The sequence below is a fragment of the Mus musculus genome, chromosome 13 (assembly GCF_000001635.26).
Source record: "Mus musculus strain C57BL/6J chromosome 13, GRCm38.p6 C57BL/6J".
NCBI lineage: Eukaryota > Metazoa > Chordata > Mammalia > Rodentia > Muridae > Mus > Mus musculus.
Genome location: NC_000079.6, coordinates 46,765,725 through 46,788,820, shown reverse-complemented (window position 1 = coordinate 46,788,820; position 23,096 = coordinate 46,765,725). Strand labels below are relative to the sequence as shown.

The 23,096-nt window shown below is 45.5% G+C and overlaps 1 protein-coding gene and 1 non-coding gene across 10 annotated transcripts in view; both read left to right on the top strand.

Moving 5' to 3' along the window:
* Kif13a (kinesin family member 13A) overlaps positions 1-23,096 on the top strand; it is a 180,831-nt gene that overhangs the window by 141,097 nt on the left and 16,638 nt on the right. For 5 of the 9 annotated variants that reach the window (XM_017315400.2, XM_011244375.3, XM_006516862.4 and 2 more), the window contains 12 exons: positions 612-763; positions 2,176-2,308; positions 3,429-3,575; positions 8,157-8,195; positions 9,828-9,927; positions 11,608-11,734; positions 13,363-13,418; positions 15,113-15,237; positions 15,874-16,050; positions 17,223-17,315; positions 17,452-17,604; positions 19,590-19,667. In XM_017315400.2, coding sequence (XP_017170889.1) covers positions 612-763; positions 2,176-2,308; positions 3,429-3,575; positions 8,157-8,195; positions 9,828-9,927; positions 11,608-11,734; positions 13,363-13,418; positions 15,113-15,237; positions 15,874-16,050; positions 17,223-17,315; positions 17,452-17,604; positions 19,590-19,667 — 1,380 coding nt within the window. The remainder of the gene's footprint in view (positions 1-611; positions 764-2,175; positions 2,309-3,428; positions 3,576-8,156; positions 8,196-9,827; positions 9,928-11,607; positions 11,735-13,362; positions 13,419-15,112; positions 15,238-15,873; positions 16,051-17,222; positions 17,316-17,451; positions 17,605-19,589; positions 19,668-23,096) is intronic. The other 4 variants (XM_011244376.3, XM_006516864.4, XM_011244374.3 and 1 more) reach the window with 1 other exon arrangement.
* Positions 21,172-21,301, top strand: Gm24620. Its single transcript, XR_003950728.1, has one exon. It is a non-coding gene; the product is annotated as a small nucleolar RNA SNORA55 (small nucleolar RNA).

Below are 23,096 nucleotides of genomic sequence, written 5' to 3'. Positions count from 1 at the left end.
GGTCTGTCTCCAGATGAAATAAGAAAGTAGGCAGTATAAGTTCAGTCAACTTAATAGCTGTTTCTGGAAATGAGTCAGGCAGAACTGCACCTGAGACTCCGCTCGGGCACCCCAGGAGGCCCATGGCAAGGAAAGTGGCTTGGCTTTGAGCCTGCGGAATGTTCCAGGTGACCTGCCACCGTTCTCAGGGAACTCTGCAAATCTGCACGATTGTAGGTTGGTTTTGTAGAGTGAGAAACTGCAGTGAGACACTCAGGGGCAAGAGCCTACACCATGGAGGAATCAGATAGTTGGGAGTCCCTTACTCAGTAAGTCTCCAAGTGCAGCAAGGGTCACCTGGAGGTCAGAGTGGCTCATGGGAAATGACCGTGAGCCAACGGAAGAGAACGTAAATCCTGGCTTTGCACCAAAAGCCAGAAGTTGGAATTCAGACAAGTTGCTTTCTTCATTAGACCCAAGTCACCTCCTAGGTCCCTTCCAGATCTAACACCCTGTGGCCCTTCATACTTTTCTACAGAGACAGAAAAGATGGGGTTTACGTTCGAGAGCAGGTAAGTGGGTACCACTATGTCTGACTCTCAGTGTGCTCTCCTGCCTTCTGCTTGTCCCAGGACTATGTGGTGACTGTCACAGAAGAGTTCCTGGAGTTCATTTCTGATGGTGCGCTGGCGATTGAAGTGTGGGGCCACAGGTGTGCTGGGAACGGAAGCCCCATCTGGGAGGTGGACTCGCTCCATGCGAAGACAAGGACATTGCATGACAGGTGTGTTCTTGCTGTGAGCATGAGACCCGGGAGTCAGGACCAGCTCATGACCATAAGTGAGATGAGAGGCTTCAAATCCTGGGGCTTCGAACAAGTTGCTCCTCCTTTGAGGCCATTTCCTCCTTTTTAAATTAGAATTCAAGGAGGAGCAGGCAAGCATCAAAAAACACTGTGCAAAGTGAGTCATGGCAACAGGAAACTGAAATAAATGTTGTTTATATGGGAAAAAAATCCTTTATTTCACTTTACATCATATACAAAAATTGCTATGAGACAATCATATATTGATTTTTAAAGTTATTACATTATTTATTTGTGTGTGTGTATGTATGTATCTGTGTGTGTGTCTATGTATCTGTTTGTGTGTGTCTGTGTGTGTGTCTGTGTGTGTGTGTGTGTGTGTGTGTGTGTGTCTTTGCATCCCAGTGTGTGTCTGTGTACTCACAGGTAGAGGTCAAAGGATACCTTGCAGGAGTCTGTTACCAACTTCTACCATTTGGTTCCCAGGACTTGAATTCAGGTTATCTGGGTTGAAGGCACGCCTCTTTACCTACAGGGCTATCTTGTTGACCCAAATCACAAATTTAGATGTGAAGCAAAACCCTATAAAACTGGCAGAAGAAAATAGGATATCTTTTTTTGTTGGTTTTTTTGTTGTTTTGTTTTGTTTTTTACGAGACAAGGTTTCTCTGTGTAGCCCTGGCAGTCCTAGAACTCACTCTGTAGACCAGGCTGGCCTCGAACTCAGAGATCCAGAGATAGATAGATGGATGGGTGGGTGGGTGGGTGGGTGGGTGGGTGGGTAGATGGATGGATGGATAGACAGACAGACAGACGTATGCCATCTGTTTGTCTGTCTATCTATCTATCTATCTATCTATCTATCTATCTATCTATCTATCTATCTATAGGGCTAAGCATATGGGGCCCTGCATAGTGGCTTATGCCTTTATGAGTCACAGCACTCAGGAAACAGGCAGCAGATAACTGTGAGTTCAAGGGAAGCTAAGGCTATCTAGAGAGACCCTGTCAGAAAAAGAAAGAACCATTCATCCATTGTGTCAATGTGATATAAACCAGACTCAAGAGTCCATACCACATGGTTTTGGTTTTAGGACATTTTAAAACAGGCAGAGCTAACTTGAGTTTGCCAAAGCCCCTGGGATTCTATACCCAATCTGTGTTCGTCACTTAAATGTAAGGTCTGGTTTGGTTAAATAGCCTAAGAATCCATACCACAGGGTCTCTCGAGTGTGAAACGAGGAAGGAACCTGCGAGGCATCCCTGGCACAGCGCCTCCCTCTCAGTACGTGCTCAGTACGTGCTCAGTACGTGCTCCGTGGTTGGGTTCGTGACTGTTGCCCGTGGTGCCCCTGGATGATACATTGCCTGCTGGGATGTGGTTTCTGCAGGTGGAATGAAGTGACCCGGAGAATAGAGGTGTGGATCTCCATTCTGGAGCTGAATGAGCTCGGGGATTATGCCGCTGTGGAGCTTCACCAGGCGAAAGACGTCAACACCGGCGGCGTCTTCCAACTCAGACAGGTATGAAGTTTGTCTGAGGGTTTCCACTGCTGTGAAGGGACACCATAACCAAGGCAGTTCCTACAACGGCGAACAATTCTTTGGTGCTGGCTTACAGTTCCAGAGGTTCAGTCCATTATCATCGTGGCAGTCTGTGGGCAGACATGATGATGGGGAAGCCAAGAGTTCTACGTCCTACATCCTGGTCTGAAGGCAGCCAGGAGGAGACTGTGTCACACTGGCCATGACCTCAAAATCCCACCTCCACAATGACACATTTCCTCTAACAAGGCCACACTTCCTATTAGTGTCACTTCCCATGGGCTAAGCATATTCAAAGTATTATGAAGTATTTCTTGGGGTTTTTTTGTTTTTCTTTACTTTTTTTTTTTAAGATTTATTTATTTTATGTATGTGAGTACACTATAGCAGTACCGATGGTTGTGAGCCTTCATATGGTTGTTGGGAATTGAATTTTTAGGACCTCTGCTCTCTCTGGTCAGCCTGCTTGCTCAGTCCCTGCTTGCTCTGGCCCAGAGATTTATTTATTATTATACATACATACACTGTAGCTGTCTTCTGACATACCAGAACAGGGCGTTAGATCTCATTACAGGTGGTTGTGACCCACCATGTGGTTGCTAGGATTTGAACTCAGGACCTCTGGAAGAGCAGTCAGTGCTCTTACCCGCTGAGCCATCTCGCCAGCCCCCTGTTTATTTATTTTTTATTAGATATTTTCCTTATTTATGTTTCAAATGTTATCTACCACGAAGTCTTTTGATGGTTTGTTTTTCATGTCTCTTTTCTACTCCACCCTTTTTTTGTTGTTTTGGTTTGGTTTGGTTTGATTTTTTATGGTTTTTCGAGACAGGGTTTTTCTGTATAGCTCTGGCTGTCCTGGAACTCACTTGGTAGATAGACCAGGCTGGTCTCGAACTCAAAAATCCACCTGCCTCTGCCTCTGCCTCCCGAGTGCTGGGATTAAAGGCGTATGCCACCACGCCCAGCTCTACTCCACTCTTAGAGTTCCTGGGAATACCCTAATTATTTGTATGTCTGTTCTCAAACCATTTCCCCTTGTTTCCTTCCTCTTTCCCCATCCCTATTCCTGACATCTTCGCTTCCTTCACCTCTGCAGGGTCACTCCCGTAGAGTGCAGGTCACAGTGAAACCTGTACAGCACTCAGGGACACTGCCACTCATGGTTGAAGCCATCCTATCAGTATCCATTGGCTGCGTGACCGCCAGGTCCACCAAGCTGCAGAGAGGGCTGGACAGCTACCAGGTAAGACACGTGTCTGAAGTACTATGTACCGGAGTCTGTCTGGGGGTGTGGCTTGCTTGGAGAGTGCTTACTGAGCTGGAATCTGTACCCAGTATTTTAGAAAATGTTATATATATATATTTTTTTAATTTTAAAAAAGATCAACGGATTACAGCGATGGCTCATTGGTTAAGAATGCATACTGCTCTTACAGAGGACCCAAACTCAATTCCCAACACCTATGTTAGACAGCCCATAACCCCCTGTAACTCCAGCTCCTGTGGGTCTAACACCTTCTGGCCTCCAAGGGCTCCTGCACATACATACACGTATCTACACTCAGACATATATACATACACATGTTAAAAAATACAATATATCAATTAGAAAATGAATAATTAAAATCAGTGCAGACAAAAATTGATGTACAATAGAAATCCTATTTGGGAGGACAAGAACCTGGACTGCGCACCTTCCTCCGGGTCTTATCTCCAACTTTTGCCTTCCCCTGGATAAAATGCTGTGTTTGACTAGTGTGGTTAGTAAGGTTCACTTCTCAGCACTCCAGTGGTCACCTGCTTTGAGCTGCTTCCATTTTAGACCCTGCTCAGTATATGTGAATGTTACCGCTGCCCCAATCCTCTTGCACTGGTACCAGAAAATTGAACCTGTATACCGTCACGTTAAACCAATCTTTTTTTTTTAATTAAATATTTTCCTCATTTACATTTCCAATGCTATCCCAAAAGTCCCCCATACCCTCCCCCCCCACTCCCCTACCCACCCACTCCCACTTTTTGGCCCTGGCGTTCCCCTGTACTGGGGCATATAAAGTTTGCATGTCCAATCTTACTGCTCTCTTTTTGTTACTATAAAAACTATGCACGGGGGCTGGAGAGATGGCTCAGCGGTTGAAAGCACCGGCTGCTCTTCCAGAGGTCCTGAGTTCAATTCCCAGCAACCATCTGTAATTGGATCCGATGCCCTTTTCTGGTCTGTCTGAAGACAGCTTCAGTGTACTCATATAAATAAAATAAATAAATCTTAAAAAAAAAAAAAACAAAAACCCTAGGCACGTGATCGCTTTGTCCATTAAATCTCCATTCCTAAAGTCCATTGTTCTCATTAAGAAATGAAAAGATGCTGGGTATGGTGTGACGTGCCTGTCATCCCAGCACTTGGAACGTGGAGGTTCCTTCTCAACTGCAGCTACATAGTTTGGGGCTAGCCTGAGCTACATGAGACACTGGAGGGTGGGCAGTGCAGAAAGCTAGTCTGTATGTATCCCAGGAGAAAAAACTCTTTCTACTATGGTTTGGACAAATGTATGGGATCCAAAGGACTGGGCACAATTGGACTGGGGTCCCCTCTTGTCACATGTGATAAAGAACATCTCTCTGACTTGCAAGAAAATATCTCCCTCTGTTTTTCTAAGGAGTCTGGGTACCAGCTTGGCCGATCCTGAAAAATGGTTATCTTCTTCTATGGTTTCTCTTTGGTTTTGTCGTTGGTGTTGGGACAGATTTTCTGAGAGCTGGAGATCATTCAGAGTCCTGGGGCTTTGTTAGACTCTGCTCTCTTCCCTTTATACCAAACATCTCTGCAGCTCAGGGTCTACATGCGCCCTTCAGATAGAACAAAGGTACAAGGAGATGGGGTCTGTGGTCTGAGGCACTTCTCTACCAAGCTTGTGTGTTTATAGCCTATGAGTAAGGAATTAAATTGTCCTTATCCGTGCTCTAGGGCATAGCCAGTCCCTAGCAGAGCCAGGGACTCCTAGAGTGGCCACAGGAGTGGGTAGTTGGGGTGAGCACAAGACTCAGAGTCAGGAGACCCAGGTCCTCCATCCACTTCTGGTTCACTTAAACACCGAATTCTTCCTCATCTAAAATGATGAAGTAGACTCTAATTCTCAGAGTTTCTTCCTGCAATAAAACTGTGGCTCTGTCCACCTCCAGTGTCAGATAAAACATGGAGTTCAGGTAACTTAAGTTTGACTTCCACAAAGAAAATCATCAGCTTTGCTAAACAGTCCCGATTTCGAGAGTTTTATAAGAATTCTTTGCAGTTTTTAAATTTGTTATTATTTCACATTATGTGTATGGGTGTTCTGATTATGTGTATGTCTGTGCAGCATGGTGTGCCTGGTGCCCGTGGAAGCCAGAAAAAGATTCTTGAATCACCTTTTGAGTGCTGGGAATCAAACCTGGGTCCTCTGGAAGAACAACCAGTATTCTCAACCACTGAGCCATGTCTCTAGCCCTTGTTTATAGTTTTTTTAAAATAGCTTTACCTGTTGAGTTAAAACTGATTTAGGGTGGGGATGGTGGAGGGAGCTGGGCATAGTGGTGTACACCTCTGGAGAGCAGAAGTATTCAGATTTCTCATGTAAATTCAAGGCTGGCCTGGTCTACACATTGAATTCCAGGCAAGCTGGGGGGATGTAGAGAGGCCCTGTATAAAAAAATAAACAACAACAAAAGAACTGATGTTTTGTTAAAAATGTGGATTTGAAAGAATGAGCTGTAGCCCCGGAGCTGCAGGTATCTTAGGAGCATCCTTCCCTAGGCTGGATGGTAAGACACATGCTTATGATAAACATGCGTGAGATCCTGGCCTCAGTCCTCCGCACCTCAAGAGAAAAGCTGGTGCTTGTCACACAGAATCAAGCTGTGGTCATGTTCCTTCTCTTACCATGTTCAAGGTCATATCTAGAGACTGCCGTGGGCTCGGTACTTTACGAGCTTGCTTGCTGAAGCCAATGCACTATACAACAGTGTTGTTGCCTGAAAGCTCAGGCTAGGTTTGGGTTGATGAAATTAGCTTTTTAGTCTAAAATGTGATGCTAGGTTATAGTTGTCCGTTCTTTGGCACAAAGAAAATCAGTTCATGATAAATTCGTTCAGCCTTCAGCTACCTCTTAATACATTCATCTTGGAACTGCTAGTGATAATATAACAGGCTTTAAAAGACATATATTCTGGTGTGCATGTGAAAATGACTGTTACTACATTTTAATGACTCTAATATCTTCTCATGCCACTAAAAAAGGTTGTTATAAGTTTAAATAAAAGATTTCACTGGGACTCTAGCTGCATATGTATCAAAAGATGGCCTAGTCGGCCATCAGTGGAAAGAGAGGCCCATTGGACAGGCAAACTTTATATGCCCCAGTACAGGGGAATGCCAGGGCCAAAAAATGGGAATGGGTGGGGAGGGGAGTGGGGGGGGAGGGTGTGGGGGACTTTTGGGATAGCACTGGAAATGTAATTGAGGAAAATACGTAATAATTTAAAAAAAAAAAAAGATTTCACTGGGCATAGCAAAACATTCCTGTTATCCCAGAATTTGGAAGACAGAGGCAAGGGGACCAGTGTGTAAGTTCAAGGCTAACCTGGTCTACATAGTAAGTTCCAGTCCAACCAAGGCTGCATAGTGAGACCCAGTCTCTAATGTGATGATAATAATGATGAAGAGGAAGAGGAGGAGGGAGGGGAAGAAGAAGGAAGAGGAGGAAGAGGAAAAGGAGGAAGAGAAGAAGGAGGAGAAGAAGGAGGAGGAGAAGCAACAGCAGCAATCATCATCATCATCATCTTCTTCTTCATCATCATCATCTTCATCATCGTCATCATCATCATCATCCAGGATTTCTGTAGTTTCCTTTCTAAGGAAAATTGTCTCTACCCAAACTCCTGGTTTCAGCTCGGTTCTTTATCTTGCCTAATGTTTTTACCAAAATTGTTACTTTGGTTAATTATTGTGAAAGTCAGCCATGCCTTTGGGGCAGTTGTGGTCCAGCCACCATGGACACTGATAGCAGGTACATTCCAGTGGCTCAGCTGCCCCTGCAGGCGCCAGCATAGGACATTGTGTGCCCTTAGTCTCAGGTCCTCAGGCATTCCTGTGGCAACTTCATCCCTGAGTGATGGACTCCAAGGAATGGCTGCCGGGGATGGAGACTAGAGTCCCAGCTTCTGTCCTGAGCGGCCACCATCTGTAAGATCCTTGGATTCATTGTTTCATCCTGTAGGGTCTCAGTGAGAAGAGAATCTCTAAGTGGGCACAGTAGGTTTTCTGTCTTGCTAAGATCATCCCAAACTTCACCCGTGACAGCCTGCCTGGAATACATGTCACCCATGACAGCAGCACAAGGGCTGGCCCAGTGAAGTCACTTTCAATCCTTTTCTAAGAGAATTTTCTTTTAAAATATTTGTTTTCCTTACTTTAAAAAAATAATAATTCTTAGGGTGTTAAAATGATTCAATGGGAAAGGCACTTGCTTCCAAAGCTCCCAACCTGAGTGTGAGCCCACCCAGAACCCACACTCACAGACAGACAGATACACAGACACAGAGACAGACACACAGGGACAGACAGATAACAGAAGACAGACTGAGAGATAGACAGAAAGACAAACAGACACAGAGACAGACAGACAGACAGACAGAAGAATTTAATCCTACCTAATCTTTTGGGATTCAGTGAAATGCTTTATGGTGCTAATGTTGTGTGAGGCCTCCGTTGTAATGTGTTAAATTATTCTCCCCGTGCTGTTTGAGAGAACGAAATGCATGTCCTTTCTGTTTATGTTTTCCCCACCAGAGAGATGAGGAGGATGGCGGTGATATGGATAGTTATCAGGTATTGCCACCGCTGTCAATCCCGTGCATGGGGCACAGCTCTCGCTAATCATCAGCCTTCGCAAAGCAGAGGCCAGGGAGGTGGGGACAGGGCCACAGAGTGAGAGCATGTGGTTTCTCACTTGCTTTTGGTTTGCTTCTTATGTGATCAAGGACACAATATTATTCTCCCGATTTTCCAGTTCCAAATCTGTAAGCAGACGCTGCACTGTTCACTCTGCCGGCTCCAGTGCCCAGCTAGTAGAGCCTTGCCAAGCGAGACTGTGTGGCTGTATTATGATGAATGACCTCAAAAAGCACACTGCTTCCTGTTCACAGCCTCCTGGTCCACTCTTGTCTGTCCTCCATAAAGTCCACTTTGCCTCTCCCTTCTGGAAGATGAACGTTACTCTGAATGCCAGTTGACCTTTAAAAAGCACTTTTATTGGGCACCAGGCTTGGAGACTACGTACAGACCTTTGTTTTGTTTTATTAACCAGTTTCCTCTCGTTGGGGTCAAGCTTAGTTCACCATGTTGAGAGTTTAAATAGCAGCTTTCTCTTGTTGGACGTAGAAAAGAGGTGGGTGAGCAGATGTGACATAGATAATATACCCAGGCAGCCTCAGCTAGCCCGGCAACCACAGAGGATGGTGGGGGCGTGATCAAAGCAGCTGGCAGAGATGAAAGTTTCAGGCATGATTTCCCAGTCTTTGTACTGCCTTCCCACTCGGGTGGAAAGAACGGGTTCTCGGTGAGCCTTCCTGTGTGCCGGCTGTGGGGACTCTGCAGGCACGGCTTCTGAGTTCCATCTATCTACTCTTAACTATCAGGATATCCTTCTTAGAGTTAGGCCAAGGAGCATTAGGGATAAACTGATGAGTTTTCCTCCCCTACTTAAAATTTTACTAAAAAAAGGCTGAAAGTGGACAAAGCCAGACCTTGCAGGCAGAAGGTCAGCATCCTCTCGGGTCTCAGCTGTGCCACCAACTAACACCTTCCAGCTTTGGGCATGCTTCCTGCCGTGTTCACAGTGGAGTCCGGCGGCTGCTTCTGGGATCTCTTCTAGCATGGCTTCCCGCATGGGAGATGTTTGATTAGCCTTGTGGTGACGGTTGGCTGTGAAATCTTTGCAGCGAGTTCTGGAGGTTTTCTGCTGACCTATTCATTGCCTTTCGGGGGAAAAAATCATGTATTAATAATAAGGCTATTGAACTGTGAGCTCCATAAATGCCTGTCACTCCCTACCTACCATTTGATGTTCTGCGCTTTGGGCTTTGCTTATGGTATCCTGCTTGAAATCACACGTCTTTCAGTGAATCCCTATCATACAAATGCACACCGGCATGGCTGTGCATACATATAGCAAAAAATCATCCCGCAGTGTAAAAGCATCCTGTTTTAGCATCCTTTGAGCCTGTCTTGTCTTCCAGTGTAACTTCTGAAGATCCAGGGGCTCTGGTTTCTGGGTACCAGCATCCTTGGTCAGCATGGAGCATTGAACCTCTGCTTTCTCACATATCAATTAATCACTGTGACATTCAATGGCTTTTCCTAATGAAAAGTTCCCCAATCTATTTAAATGTCTTCTTTAAACAAAACAAGCCATCGTCTTCATGTTCTATAGAGAAAAAAAATCTCCCCTCTCATTGTCAGGAAGAAGACTTGAATTGTGTAAGAGAGAGATGGTCCGATGCACTCATTAAACGACGGGAATACTTAGACGAACAGATTAAAAAAGTCAGCAATAAAAAAGGTATGTGATGGGGTTCACAAGATGGCTCAGCAGCTGATGGGACTTGCCACCAAGCCTCACAACAGGAGTTCAATCCCCAAAGCCCAACTGGTAGAAGGTGGGAACTGACTCACAGCCACCCTCTCATGTGCACATGTGCTATGATGTGCTTGTCCCATCCCCCACACTAAATAAATGTTAAAAAAAAAAAAGTACATGGGAATAAACTCTTCCAGGAGAAGGGTTTTTTTCAGTATTTTACAGTAGCCAAGAGGAAGAAAAAAAATGAAAAAAGAATCCTTGTGAGTCATGTGTGTGGTAGCTTATCCCTTTAATCCCAGCTTTTGGGAGACAGAGGCAGATGGATCTATGTGAGCTGAAGGTGATCATGGTCTCCATAGTGAGTTCCAAACCAGCCAAGGCTGCATAATGAAACCCCTGTCTTCAATGAATGAATGACCAAGCCAACCTTGTGCTCTGGCTTTTACTTCATGGTCACTCATGTTATAAGCACATATGCACGCTGCTCCATTTCACGTCGATAAAATTCTCCTTGGAAAACCATTCTTAGCTCAGTGAGTGGCGTATGGTTATGTTTGTGTGCCTTGTCCACTGATGAAAATTCAGTGAGTGTACCTAGGTGTCTTAGTCAGGGTTTCTATTCCTGCACAAACATCATGACCAAGAAGCAAGTTGGGGAGGAAAGGGTTTATTCAGTTTACACTTCCACATTGCTGTTCATCACCAGGGAAGTCAGGACTGGAACTAAAGCAGGTCAGGAAGCAGGAGCTGATGCAGAGGCCATGGAGGGATGTTCTTTACTGGTTTGCCTCCCCAGGCTTGCTCAGCCTGGTCTCTTATAGAACCCAAGACTACCAGCCCAGAGATGGTCCCACCCACAAGGGGCCTTTCCCCTTGATCACTAATTGAGAAAATGCCTTACAGCTGGATCTCATGGAGGCATTTCCCTAACTGAAGCTCCTTTCTCTGTGATAACTCCAGCCTGTATCAAATTGATACAAAACTAGCCAGTACACTAGGCAACCCCAGAATTGAGTTAGGAGCATGAAGGTTTAAAAATGTATCCAGTAAATCCTTTTCACAATGAGCATGAAGGAAAACAAGAGTTTTACAGAGCGAGGTATCTGAGACTTTGAAATTGTCTATCTTTTTAACGTGGCTTCTCACCTTATAAGCCACGCCACACCACACCCAGTAATGAACTGAAACATTCTAGCAAGTGTGTAAAGTAGATATGGTGTGTATTTCTATTCCCCCCCCCAGATACAGCTCAAGTAACCCCCTACACACATACACTTATACACAGAGACACATATACACACACCCAAATTCAACACACACACAGACACACATCCACACATACTCTCACTCACACATAACACTCACAGACACACACTCACACAGACACACTCACACATATATACACTCATACACATATATACACACATACATATATACACACACTCACACGTACCTCCTAGTCACTGCCCCTGTTCTGTGCATTTCTTCTGGCCTCTGCTCCCTAGAGCTGGTGCCCCATCCTATCTCAGGCTTTCTTCTGGAACATGATAGACATATAAACCATTCCAGACGTCCCAGAGTGAAAATCTAGCTGTGTTAAATGTGGCAGTTGCCCTTTCTCTTGCTGGCTGTTAGTCATGATCTTCTGTCACTCTACAGAGAAAACAGAAGACGACATGGAGCGGGAAGCCAGGCTGGTGGAGCAGTGGGTGGGGCTGACAGAGGAGAGGAATGCTGTGCTGGTGCCCGCCCCTGGCAGCGGAATCCCCGGGGCACCTGCTGACTGGTAAGGCCGCTCACCCTTCTCTGTGCAGGCTGGCAGGGTGCTGGGCATTGCCTGTGACCAGAGCGTGCAGATAGCTTTTCAGGATCGACTAGCTGCAGCTGAGGGAAGGGCCGCCCTTCTCCAGCACTGACTCTTCTCTTTCTAACTTCTCTGTCTCCTTCCAAAGGCCATCTGACTGGGAGTAAAGTTCCGTTTGCATTCCCCTGTTCTTTTGCATAAACAACTTGGATCCTGTCTCCTCCCTCTAGACTGAGAAGGAGGTGTCAGGACATACCGGAAGAACACAGGAAATAGGTCCTGTTTGCCCTGGCCTGTGCTTAATGTGACCAGTATTAATGTGACAGTGACCAGTATTAATGTGACAGTGCGATGCTTCTCATGCTTCCTAAGCCTGGGACACTTTTCCAGTTCCTCGGGCTGTGGTGACCCCAGCCATAACATTATCTCATTGCTACTTCCTGACTGTAGTTTTGCTACGGTTAAGGATGGTAAGGTGGGTGTTTTTGGAGATAGAGGTTTGCCATGGGGGTCGAGACCCACGGGTTGAGAACCACTGCTATAGAGTAAGCACTGAAGCATGATGGGATAGGTCAGTGACCTGAGCACCCAGCCAGTACTTGGTCTGCTCCTAAGAAACAGCCCGTTGTCTGTCCTCCAGTCTAGAATGAAACACGTGGCCTGGCTACAGTGTCCAGCTTCAGCCCTTGTTTGTTTTGAGTGGGTACGGAGTTAGGGTCTCGCATATCCCGTGTAGCCTCAAACTTGATAGGTAACCAAGGATGGCCTTAAACCTCTGATCCCTCTGCCTCCACCTCCCAAGTGCTGGAGTTGTAGGTATTCACCACCACACCCATTTTATACAGCTCTGGAGATTTCATCCAGGGCTCTGTGCGTGCTAGGCAAGTCCTCTGCCAACGTAGTCACGGCCTCTTAGTTGTGTTTCTCAGACTCCTTTCTGCCTTTAATCCTGATATGTAAGTGGGGCTGTTTGTGTACTGTCATGAGACTTAGAGAGAATACATAAAGAGGTTTGTTCCCTTGATATAGCATATATATTGTAGTGCATATTGTACATCTACAGTACCTCTTGTGCATACTTATGTAATGGTAGCTAACTCTCATTCTCACAGCAGAATCATGCCCTAAACATTCACTTACATACTATAGGGGTGACAACCTTATCCCTCACTTGATGCCCGGTCTTTCTGCTGGAGGTGGGCTCTACAGGTTCCCTGTCCCCACTGTAGGGCATCTCATCTAAGGTCCTTCCCTTTGAGTCTTGAGAGTCTCTCACCTCACAGGTCTCTGGTATATTCTGAAGGATTCTCCCACCTCCTACTTCCCAAAGTTGCCTGTTCCCATTCTTTCTGCAGGCCCTCGGGGCTTCAGTCCTTTTCCTACACCCAATACCTGATCATGTCCCCTCTTCCTCTCCCTGTTCCCTTACCTACCCAGGTCCCTCTCTCCCTCCCCCCTTCTGATTGCTTTGTTCTCCCTCCCAAGTGGAACTGAGGTATCCTCACTTGGGCCCTTCGGCTTGTTAACCTTTTTGGGTTCTGTGGACTTTATTAATCAGCAGAATACATAACACACTTATTCTTACGCTTAAACTTTGCTGTTGAATTTAGGGTCCCACCTCCTGGCATGGAAACACACATCCCGGTTCTCTTCCTGGATCTGAACGGTAAGTAGGCAGGCACTCACCCATCCCACGATTGTCGAACTCAGCTAAGATGGTTGTCTCCTCAGACTTGGGGTATTTTGGTCATAAATTGCTTTGGCAGCTACTGATAAGACAAACTAGGTGACAGTGTGGCTTTGGTCACATGTATCAGCATGGCCCGTGGTCACTGGAGGACAGATGCTCACAGGAAGCAGCCAGGACTTTGAAAACAGGAACACAAAGCGTGTGGTCTGATATATCAGTGACCAGTTTAACCAGAGATTCTGTGTCATGCTTGACAAGGGCTAAGGGATTGCATGTCTGCCTAGTGCCCTCAGCCCTCAACCCCCAGCAGTTTGAGGACCATAAATGACCTTGGTCTCACCTTGAACTGAGGGTATAGCTCATTAATAGATCGCTAGCCCAGCATGCAGAAGTCCGTAAGTTCAGACTATTCTCCACCACCACCCTGTACAGTTTTGAGGTCTGGCATCCTCCAAGCTACTTGAGAAGCCAAGACAAAGAAGATAAAAGCTTCCAGGCCAGCCAGGGTAACTTAGAGTCTGTCTCACAGTAAAAGTGTCTGTGTTTATGTGTGGAGGTGGGGTTCAGTGTAGCTCAGCAGGTAGAAACACAGGAGCCTGACTACCTGAGCTTGACCCCAGATGTTACCCAGTAGGAGAGAACTAACTCCCAAGAGCTGTCCATGAACCTGCAAGTAGACAGTAGCCTTCGTGTAAATAAATAAGCTCTTAAGGGGACAGGTTGGGTATTTAGCTTGGTGGTAGAGCAGTTGCCTAGTGAGCTCAGCCTCCAAGGCTGAGAAGGGTAACAGTTGCTCTTGAATGTGGAAGGGACAGTGGTCTTCAGGGTGCGTTAGAAGCGAAGTCCCGTCTGTATGAACTCTTAGGTAGAATTCACAGGTGGGAAAGAAAGCAGGCACGGTAGCACACACTTTTAATCCCAGCACTCAGGAGGCAGAGGGAGGTGGATCTCTAGCAGTTTGAGGCCTGCCTGGTCTGCATAGTGAATTCCAGGATGGCCAGAGCTGCATAGCCCTTGTCACAAAAATAATTGGATGGATAGATGATAGATAGATAGATAGATAGATAGATAGATAGATAGATAGGTAGATGCATTTAATATGAGTTTAAGTTTAGGGAATGTATTTGGGTAGTTCGAGGGTAATAAGACTACACATGGGAGATGCTCTATCTTAGAGGGTGCTCCCAAGGGAACTTTTTGACTAATGTGGTTATATTTTAAAACAATAATAGCTATTGAGAATCTTTGAGAATCTATTTCAGTTTCAGGATATGAAATAAAAGAATAAACAAAACCAGAAGTGTCCTTTATCTACCTTATGAGTATTTCGAGGCTGGGGTGTAGCTCAGTGATGGAGTGTCTTTAACCTGCATAAGTTTGAATTCAGTCCCTGAACCATCACAATTTTATAAATCATAGTGTGTGAAGTAAAGGGGGGTGGGGCAGGGGCTAGAAGAAGAGATCTCAAGGTAGGATGCAGAAGAGAGGGTAATGGACTACATGTCATGTGAAACCTATTGATTTTTAGGCTGATTTTTTTTCAACTAATAAAAAAACAATAAAGTACAATGTGGAAAAATAAATTTAAAAGGCATATTTTCCAATGTCACTATTGCTTAAAAGCTGAGTTTCTTTGCTCTGTTTTCATCCCGTGCCTTGACCTTGGTCAGCGGATGACCTCAGTGCCAATGAGCAGCTGGTGGGCCCCCATGCGTCCGGTGTGAACTCCATCCTGCCCAAGGAACACGGCAGTCAGTTTTTCTACCTGCCCATCATAAAGCACAGTGATGACGAGGTAACTTACCCCGGGCTCTCTCGGGTCTTCACATGAGCGCAGGAGCCCCACCAGCCTGATAAACGGCTGTGGTCAGCTCTGGGAGAAGGGGATGCAGGGCATTGAACAAATACCACCATTCCAAAGAGACAAAGGAAGACATCTGCATGACAACAGCAAGTAGGGTTGTCTTAGTCAGGGTTTCTATTCCTGCACAAACATCATGACCAAGAAGCAAGTTGGGGAGGAAAGGGTTTATTCGGCTTACACTTCCACATTGCTGTTCATCACCAAAGGAAGTCAGGACTGGAACTCAAGCAGGGCAGGAAGCAGGAGCTGATGCAGAGGCCATGGAGGGATGGTACTTACTGGCTTGCTTCCCCTGGCTTGCTCAGTTGCTCTCTTATAGAACCCAAGACTACCAGCCCAGAGATGGTCCCACCCACAAGGGGCCTTTCCCCTTTGATCACTAATTGAGAAAATGCCTTACAGTTGGATCTCATGGAGGCACTTCCTCAACTGAAGCTCCGTTTTCTGTGATAACTCCAGCTGTGTCAAGTTGACACAAAACTAGCCAGCACAAGGGTTGCTTGACTTTCTCTGGGATGTCCACTGAAGAGGCTTTACTTCTGTCCCCCAACTTTCTGCTACTCCAAGGTTTCAGCCACAGCCTCCTGGGACTCCTCTGTGCACGACTCTCTTCACCTGAATCGGGTCACACCGCAGAATGAAAGGATCTACCTGATCGTGAAGACCACCGTGCAGCTCAGCCACCCGGCCGCCATGGAGCTAGTGTTGCGGAAGCGGATCGCGGCCAATATTTATAACAAGCAGGTAGTGATGGGACTGACTGGCCATAGAGCATCCAAAGGCACAGTTTGTCTCCTCTGGGTCACGTCATGTTTTGTAACCTTGGTAGACAGCAGTGACCATGGTGGCCAGATGTAGACCGCAGAAGGAAACTCTAGCCCCAGACTCTAATCTTATCACATTCACTGGTTAGGATATCCAGTCTTTGGGGCTCAGCAGGTAAGAGCCCTCGCTGCCCATATAAAGAATTTGCTTCCCAGTACCCGTGTCAGGTGACTTACATCCAGCTCCAGGGGATCTGACACCCCCTTCTGTCCTCCTCAGGTACCCCACACACGTGTACACACTCACACACAGACAGACACACATACAAATAAAATGGACCTTTTCTTGAAAAAGAACTACAGTATTTGCAGGCAGCAGCTATAGCTAACTGTGCTGGTAGCAGCTGATATGGGAGGCCCAGTCATGTCAATGGCAAGGCAGATTTCTATTGCTTTGCCAAACTCCACGATAGAGGTGCTGTCTACAAACTGACCTCTCAGTGTTCTTCACACTGTCCTAGGACAGCTGAATAAAGTGCCCCTGAGTGCTGGGACAAAAGGTGTGTGTCACTACACCAAGTGGGGACAAGGTGTTTTAAAAGAGGTTTATCACTTTTATATATCTTTTTTGCACTTGGATACTGTGAGGCCTGTGTGTGGAGGTCAGAGGTCAGTAGGCTCCTCCCACTATGTGGGTCCCAGGGATCAAACTCCAGATGCCTCTATTCACACAACCATCTTGCCAACCAGAGTCGGATTTCTAGGTTTAATGTTTGGTTTAGGTTTTTTGTTTGTTTTCTGCCCTTTTCTTTTTCTTTTATTTAGTAAGTTACTTGAGACAGGGTCTCATCAAGTAGTGCAGCCTTGGCCTCAAGCCAGTGCATTCACTGTGTGACCAGATGAACTTTGAAATGGAAAAAGGACCCTCCTGCCTCAACCCCTCACATACTGGGATTTTTAGATGTGAGCCGCCATGCCCAGCTTTTTTTAAGTTCAGGGGTTTTGTTTTTTTTTGTTTTTTTTTTTCTGTTTTGTTGAAAATATCTATTCTATTTGAATAATTTATAATACTTTTCCAGTTGGCAGAATATGAAGTGTTCATCTTAGATTTGTCACACAGTTTAACCCAGCTTGCCTTTCCTTTTCTACCAGAGTTTCACCCAGAGTTTGAAGAGACGAATATCACTGATCAATATATGTTACTCCTGCGGCGTGACCTATGAGATAGTATCCAATATCCCAAAGGTAACACCTGCTGCTGTTTCAGATGCCACTGTGCGAGTGTAAGGGGAGCGGTAGCTCTCAACGCTTTGAGAGCACGTGGAGACACTTCCGGAAACACCATTCACAGAAAAACAGTCGCCTCCTTTCTGTGCCTTAGGCGACCGAGGAGATTGAGGACCGGGAAACCCTGGCCCTCCTGGCAGCGCGGAGTGAGAACGAGGGCACTTTGGATGGGGAGACATACATCGAGAAGTACACGCGGGGCGTGCTGCAGGTGGAGAATATCCTGAGCCTGGAGCGGCTCCGGCAGGTGCGTAGCTGACTGTCTAGCCCTGAGGATGCCATTGCCAGCTTTCCCCAGCTATGGGCAGAGATGAAGCAGACACCTCTCAGAGTTGCTCAGAGAAGGAGTGCGTGGGTAGCCATTTCCTCAGTGAAAGGACTCTGACAAGTATGTGTGTGTGTGTGGTACATGTGGGTGTTTGTGTGTTATGTGTTGTATGTATATAATCTGTGTTGTACATGTGTGGTGTTTGTGTATGTGGTGTGGTGTATGTTGTACATGTGTACTGAATGTACGTGTATGTTTGTGTATGTGTATGTGCTATGAGTGTCTGTGTGCATGTGTGTCTGTGTGTGTGGTACCTATGTGTGTTTTGTGTGTGATGTATATATGTTGTACATGTGTCTGTTTGTGTGTAATGTGATGTATGTGTATAGTGTATGTTGTACATGTGTGTTGTTTGTAATATGTGGGGTGTGGTGTACATGTGTGTTGAGTTTATGTGTATGTTATGTGTATTGTATGTGTGAGAGCTTTGAGGTATGTGGGTGTGGGTGTGTGATGTGTGTTGTATGTGTTTGTTTCTTTGTTTTGATAAAAGGATCTTGTCCTAGAGACCTGCCTGCATTAGGACTCAATATGTATACTAGTTGGGTCTCCAGCATGTAGCTGTCCTCCTGCCTCTGCTCTCAAGTGCTGGATTATACATCTGTGTTGCCACACTAATAAGCCCCCAAGTACTAGGTTCAAATGATGTAAGTACATTCATTATATGACTTAATGGTCAAGATTACCTTGGGTGGAAGTTCTGTTGTAACTTCTTTTTCCAAAGAGAAAATTGAGGCCATAAGAAGTTACCCAGCAAGGCAGTGGCCTATAGCCCAAGTAGATGGGCTCCCAAATCCTTATGTTAAGCCGTATTTTGTTACTTTATTCTTAATATTTAGGCATTTAAGTTGCCAGACTGATGTGTGATTTAAAGAAACTCATCAGAGTTGGTGGTGTGCTTGCCCAGCATGCTTGAGAACCTGGGTCTGAACTCTACACGACCTGGGCATGGTGGTCATGTACACTTGGAATCCCAGCATGTTCGAGGTGGAGGCAGGAGGCTCACAAGTTCAGTTATTTTTGGCTACATGAGTCTAGCCTGACCTAGGCTGCATGAGATCCTCCATATTAGGAAATAATAATAATAATAAATAGTGCACTAGCAGCAGAGCTGAGACAGATGTATAGCGTGTGCATGATCCTTTGGGACCAGAGCTCACCTGACTGTGCTCTGGGTGACTAGAGAGGTGCAGTTGGTATTTTTCTTTTTCTTTTTCTTTTTCTCTTTCTTTTTCTTTTTCCTTTTTTGAAAAAGATTTTTTAATTTATTTTATGTGACTACAATGTAGCTGTCTTCAGACACACCAGAAGAGGGAGTCAGATCCCATTACGGATGGTTGTGAGCCACCATGTGGTTGCTGGGAATTGAACTCAAGACCTCTGGAAGAGCAGCCAGTGCTCTTAACTGCTGAGCCATCTCTCCAGTCCTTTGGTGTTTTTCAAAACAATCTCCTTTTAGTGTAGAACATACTGAAATCTGGACACAAAAACCCAACAGCATCACTTCCTAGGGTGTTATTTCCTTCTTTTTCTGCACACTTGCATCAATTTATAGCATGTCTTCTGCTCAGCAGCTTTTCTGGTTTGTGTTTTGAATTTTTAATGTATTTGAAAGATTGGATCTTTTTTCCTTCCTTCCTCCCTCCCTCCCTCCCTCCCTCCCTCCCTCCCTCCCTCCCTTCCTTCCTTCCTTCCTTCCTTCCTTTTTTGTTTTGTTGTTGTTTTGAACACATTTGGTCACAGTAGCAGTCTTAGAAATATTGATTTCTCTGTGTGTGTAGCATTGAAGTGGTTTTTACATTTGTGTTTTCTGAATCTTCTAAAGTAAACACGTGTCTGTCCAGTTTATAGCCATACGAGACAGTCTAGATATCTGTTATCTCTGCTTTGCTGTGTATTTACAGGCTGTCACGGTGAAGGAAGCGCTTTCCACCAAAGCGAGGCACATTCGGAGAAGCCTCAGTACACCGAACGTTCACAACGTGAGTACACGCTGCCAGGGTCCGGCTGCTCAGGGGACTTACCCCAAGATTTGGGGGTGGAGGATCTGAGACCACAGGGGGTTGGCGCTTACATGGTGGGAACAGAGTACACAGTACTAGAGGTGGGGCACCCCAGAGGGCAGAGCCTCTTCTAGCGGCAGGGAGGTGAAAGCAGATTAGTGTAAAGACCACTTTACAGCAGTGTCTTCCTGGGCACAGCAGTGTCTTCCTGGGCGCAGCAGTGTGAAGGAAGACCCTTCCCTTCCTAATGTGAGGACTGGCCAAAACGTCACGCGGCACTCACTACCCAGCAGGTCCTGAACACAATACAAACATTAGAAGCAAATAAGAAGAGGTTGGATGAAGCCTTAGACCAGGGGTTCTCAGCCTTCCTAATACTGCGACCCTTTAATACACTTCCTCATGCTGTGCTGACCCCCAACTGCACAATTTATTTCTGCTGCCACTTCATACTGTAATTTTGCTACTGTTATAAATCATAGTGTAAATACCTAGTATGCAGGATATCTGATATGTGGCCCCTGTGAGAGGGCCATTCAACCTTAAAGGGGTTCTATCAAACAAAAGGAAATCCCAGGCCCCAGCAACCACAGGCTGAGAGCCACCACTGCGTTAGTGTGTACGGTGTTTGCCACACAAGCCTGTGTTTGGATTCCTGGCATTCCTGGATAAAAACCTGACATGGTGGTGTGCTCTTGTAAACCCAGTGATGGGGTGCAGAGACAGGGAGATCTCTGGAGTGTGCAGGCCAGCCAGACTAGCCACAGTGGCGCATTGTGAGTTCAAAGACCCTGTCTCAGAAAAGTAAGGCAGAAAGCAACAGAAGGCACCTGAGGTCAACCTCCGTCCTCTACGTGGGTGAGCGTAGGCACACACGCACATGTACACTCACTGCACTATACTGACAACGTAAAATAGGCAGCGAGAGACTCGTGAGTTATAAACTGAAAGCATTCTCCCAGGCTGAGGGTGTAGGTCAGTGTAGGTCACTTGCCTATCGTCCGCATGCCCAGCCACCATCTTCAGGACTACAGAGGAAGAAAAGAAGAGATACCTGCACGCTTGTGTGCGCAAACACATGCATACCATTTTGTCTTCTTGGGTGTCTTGTTTTGTTTTGAAATAGGGTCCCATTATCTAGCCTTGGATAGTCTCAAACTCACAGAGATCACCAGACTTTACCACCTAAGTACTGGGACTAGAGGTATGCACCACTATGCCTAGCTAATTGAAAAAAAAAATTTTTTTAAGGCACTCTACCAATTAACTGATTTATCAAGGAAGACCTTATAATACAGCTTAAACGTATATAGAAGTAACTGATAATAAAAATATATATAACCAACAGTTGCGGAATATAAATATTGGTACTTAAATGGAAATCATTAGCTCTAAAATGCCTACTTCACTACATCCCAGTGAGAATTCTAGACAGTACAAGAAATGAAAGAACAAGAATATTATTAAGAAACCTAAGAGCACTGCACTAAATCTTTCCCAGGCCTGCTGCTTGGTGCCGGTCTGGGGACAGACAGTGCTATACTAGAGCAGAGGAAATCCAGACAGGTCGTTTCCATCTGCCTGGGGCCTGTCTCTACAACTCTGCCACACTCCCTGAGAATGGAGACAGTTTTGAAGATGCTGAAGCTAGGGGTGGGAACTTAGAACAGAAGATATGTCTGGACCAGCAACTCCAATGCTAACTCCACTTCCCACAGGAGTGTGGGATTATAGTGTAGCTTCAGAGGTCGAATAACGCAGATGATCAGTCCAGCGGGGAATGTTTTTCTTGGTGTTCTGGACTCTGCTCCAGAAGACGACTATGTCTCTGCATTATATATGTCTTCATTAAAGATTTAAAAAGAAAGAAAGAAAGAAAGAAACATAAGTGCAGGAGAGATGGCTCCGTAGTTAAGAGCACTGGCTGCTCTTCCAGAGGAACTGGGATCAATTCCCAGCAACCACATGGTGGCTCACAACTGTCTATAACTCCAGTTTCAGGGGATCTGGCACCTTCTCAGAGATATACATGCACCAGTGTGCATAAAATAAAAATAAATAAATCATTAAAAAAAATAACAGTGTAAGGGGCTTGTGAGATGGCTCAGCAGAAAAAAGCACAGGCTGGCTAACAACCAGAGATCAATTCCTGGGACCCACAAGGTAGAAAGAAAATACCAACTCCTACAAGTTGTCCTCTGGACACACACACACACAGACACACACACACACACGCGCGCGCGCGCGCGCGCTCGTGCACTCATGCACGCATGCACAGCCACAGCCACACAGTACTTGCACAATAAAATGTAGTGAAAATGTTCAGAAATGTATATAACTTAAGAAGAAGAGTTTACAAATAGATCTGGGTGCAGCGGTACACTCTGTAACCACAGCACTCAGTGGGCCAAGTCAAGCCAGCCAGGGCTGTGTAGAAGTCTAAAATAAAAAAGGAGCGCCGGGAAAGTTTGGCACATGCCTTTAATCCCAAGGCAGGCAGATTTCTGGGTTCGAGGTCTACAGAGTGAGTTCCAGGACAGCCAGGGCTAGACAGAGAAACCCTGTCTCGAAAAAACAAAAGTAAATAAAAAGGGAGGAAGCATCCTGATCAATGGTTCGACATTTATTTGATGTACATGTACCCCGGAACCAGAGCATAAAATAAGACACTTGTAAAGCTATTGTTCAAGGGCTGAGTATGTGTCAAAGCTCTAGCTTTAGATAATAATATTAAAGGAGAATGCCTTCCCCACCAAAAGAAATGCTAAGCTGGGTGGTGGTGGCGCACACCTTTAATTCCAGCACTTGGGAGGCAGAGGCAGGCAGATCTCTGTGAGTCTGAGGCCAACCTGGTCTACAGAGTGAGTTCCAGAAGAGCCAGGGCTACGCAGAGAAACCCTGTTTTGAGAAAGACCAAAAAAAAAAAAAAAAAAAAAAAAAGGAAAGGAAAAGAAATACAGCAGTGTCCCAAATGTGGAAAACTTTACAGGAAAAATGTCACCAAAGAGAAGCAACTAACATAGAGTCTAGGAAATAAACTTTAAAAAGCAAGAACAGGGCTGGAGAGATGGCTCAGTGGTTAAGAGCACTGACTGATATTCTAGAGGGTCTGAGTTCAATTCCCAGCAACCACATGGTGGCTCATAACCATCTATAATGGGATCTGATGCCCTCTTCTGGTGTGTCTGAAGAAGCTACAGTAGTATACTCATATATATAAAATAAATAAATACTTCTTTTTAAAAAAAAAACACAAACAAACTCAAAAAAAATTTTTTTCTTGATAGGACTTTTTAAGATCGTCCTAAACTCTTCATGTATTTTTTTTTAAGGCAGGAGCGGCTAGCAGCTTGAGGCCAGCCCAGTCTACCTTAGTGAGAGGCTGTCCCATAAAACAAAAACAGAACA